The sequence below is a fragment of the Palaemon carinicauda genome, chromosome 1, assembly GCF_036898095.1.
Source record: "Palaemon carinicauda isolate YSFRI2023 chromosome 1, ASM3689809v2, whole genome shotgun sequence".
In the NCBI taxonomy this organism is placed as follows: domain Eukaryota; kingdom Metazoa; phylum Arthropoda; class Malacostraca; order Decapoda; family Palaemonidae; genus Palaemon; species Palaemon carinicauda.
In genome coordinates this window covers 104,435,525-104,438,024 of record NC_090725.1, presented here as the reverse complement: position 1 = coordinate 104,438,024, position 2,500 = coordinate 104,435,525, and the positions used below count along the sequence as shown (strand labels likewise).

Below are 2,500 nucleotides of genomic sequence, written 5' to 3'. Positions count from 1 at the left end.
TAAAGGCTGCTCATGAATGCCAGAGGTAAGGGACAGTGACATTGCCCTAGAGATTGACCATATAACATATGATCAACGCCCAAGTCTCCTTTCTACCCAAGCTAGGACCAGGGAGAGCCAGGCAGTGGCTGGCCTTTTGCTTGATTAAAATTGAATCACTTCCACGTTTCAATATAACAGTTATTCCTGAAAGTTTCACTATTCTATGGATAAAACTGTATCCAGGAAATTGGTCACAAACAGAAAAACGGATAAATCAGGGACGAAAACATGACCTCCTCCCAAGTTCATGGGTGGAGGTAACAAAAGAACGAGTAAATAAAATGAGAAAAAAATATAGGATTAAAGTATGAAAGGCGGAAATAAAGATATTAACCTAAAAAAGAAAACAACGACTAAATATAAGAAAAAAATATAGATGAATGGAAACAGCAGACTTTTGTACTTCAACAGAAAAAAGGAGAAATCGTAATAAATTGATTAAAAATTAAAAGAAAGCCAGAAATTAGCAATTACCCCAATGTAAATAGGTAGGAATTTAAAAACAACCTTGAGGACGCACCAATTTTTGGAAAGAATAAAACCAATTAGTATTTCTTTTCTGTATTAGGAAAACAAGACCGTCAAAAAAAAAAAAGGGTAATTTAACTTAGTTTCGAATTTCCCGCTTTCTAATGGCTTTAGAACTCTCTTATAATAGGCGCTGATAAATCTCTCTTGGCAATAGACGATATTTCTTGTGTAGTTGAACGATAAAGAAATCTATGTTAGTGGTATTGTCAGTGTTGGTGCTTCTATAAATCAAACGAGATTACTTAATTGTTCTCTCTCTCTCTCTCTCTCTCTCTCTCTCTCTCTCTCTCTCTCTCTCTCTCTCTCTCTCTCTCTCTCTCGCAAAGGAAAAGGGACAAGGGACAAAGACCTTGCACATATATATGTATATATATATATATATATATATATATATATATATATATATATATATATATATATATATATATATATATATATATATATATATATATACCAATAGCTAATAAGTGTATGAATTAGACAACAATGTTTATGAAAAGCGTATTACACAAATTAGAGTAAAATTATAAAAGATGAAAATGAAATAAACCTGAATTTTCTGATGGCAACTTGCACAAAAAGAGCAGAGTTTAATCAGAGCTCCAGATGTAAACCGAGCACTTCAATAAACCATTGTCCATTCAATTCAGGATAAAGCTTTCTTAATCAACAGAGACGCACTGGATAAAAGGACCAAATCAGGCAAATCCTAAAGACAATGAAGGTGAAATCGAGTTAATAAACTATATTATGGTTCTTTGAAGATGGAGTAAACTACTGGTGGAATTATATTTCGTGGAAATTATGATAATTAGGGCACAGGGAAAGCCATAAGATGTCCTAGTAACGTGGGAATGGTTTGAGGCCTTTCTATAAGATGCCCGGGTAATGTGAGAATAGTTTGAGGCCTGTCAATAAGATGCCCTGGTAACGTGGTAATAGATTGAGGCCTGTCTATAAGATGCCCTGGTAATGTGAGAATAGTTTGAGGCCTGTCTATAAGATGCCCTGGTAATGTGAGAATAGTTTGAGGCCTGTCTATAAGATGCCCTGGTAACGTGGGAATATAGATTGAGGCCTGTCTATAAGATGCCCTGGTAACGTGGGATAATAGATTGAGGCCTGTCTATAAGATGCCCTGGTAATGTGAGAATAGTTTGAGGCCTGTCTATAAGATGCCCTGGTAACATGGGAATATAGATTGAGGCCTGTCTATAAGATGCCCTGGTAACGTGGGAATATAGATTGAGGCCTGTCTATAAGATGCCCTGGTAACGTGGGAATATAGATTGAGGCCTGTCTATAAGATGCCCTGGTAACGTGGGAATATAGATTGAGGCCTGTCTATAAGATGCCCTGGTAACGTGGGAATATAGATTGAGGCCTGTCTATAAGATGCCCCGGTAACGTGGGAATATAGATTGAGGCCTGTCTATAAGATGCCCCGGCAACGTGGGAATAGATTGAGGCCTGTCTATAAGATGCCCCGGTAACGTGGGAATATAGATTGAGGCCTGTCTATAAGATGCCCCGGTAACGTGGGAATATAGATTGAGGCCTGTCTATAAGATGCCCCGGCAACGTGGGAATAGATTGAGGCCTGTCTATAAGATGCCCCGGCAACGTGGGGATAGATTGAGGCCTGTCTATAAGATGCCCCGGCAACGTGGGGATAGATTGAGGCCTGTCTATAAGATGCCCCGGCAACGTGGGGATAGATTGAGGCCTGTCTATAAGATGCCCCGGCAACGTGGGGATAGATTGAGGCCTGTCTATAAGATGCCCCGGCAACGTGGGGATAGATTGAGGCCTGTCTATAAGATGCCCCGGCAACGTGGGGATAGATTGAGGCCTGTCTATAAGATGCCCCGGCAACGTGGGGATAGATTGAGGCCTGTCTATAAGATGCCCCGGCAACGTGGGGATA

The 2,500-nt window shown here is 39.8% G+C and overlaps 1 protein-coding gene across 1 annotated transcript in view; it reads right to left on the bottom strand.

Annotated features, from left to right (window-relative positions):
* Window positions 1–2,091: 2,091 nt before the first annotated feature.
* LOC137652357 (SUMO-interacting motif-containing protein 1-like) overlaps window positions 2,092–2,500 on the bottom strand; it is a 195,180-nt gene continuing 194,771 nt past the window's right edge. Inside the window, exon 3 of the mRNA XM_068385761.1 lies at window positions 2,092–2,500. This exon is cut by the window's right edge and continues 1,117 nt beyond it. Coding sequence (XP_068241862.1) covers window positions 2,092–2,500 — 409 coding nt within the window.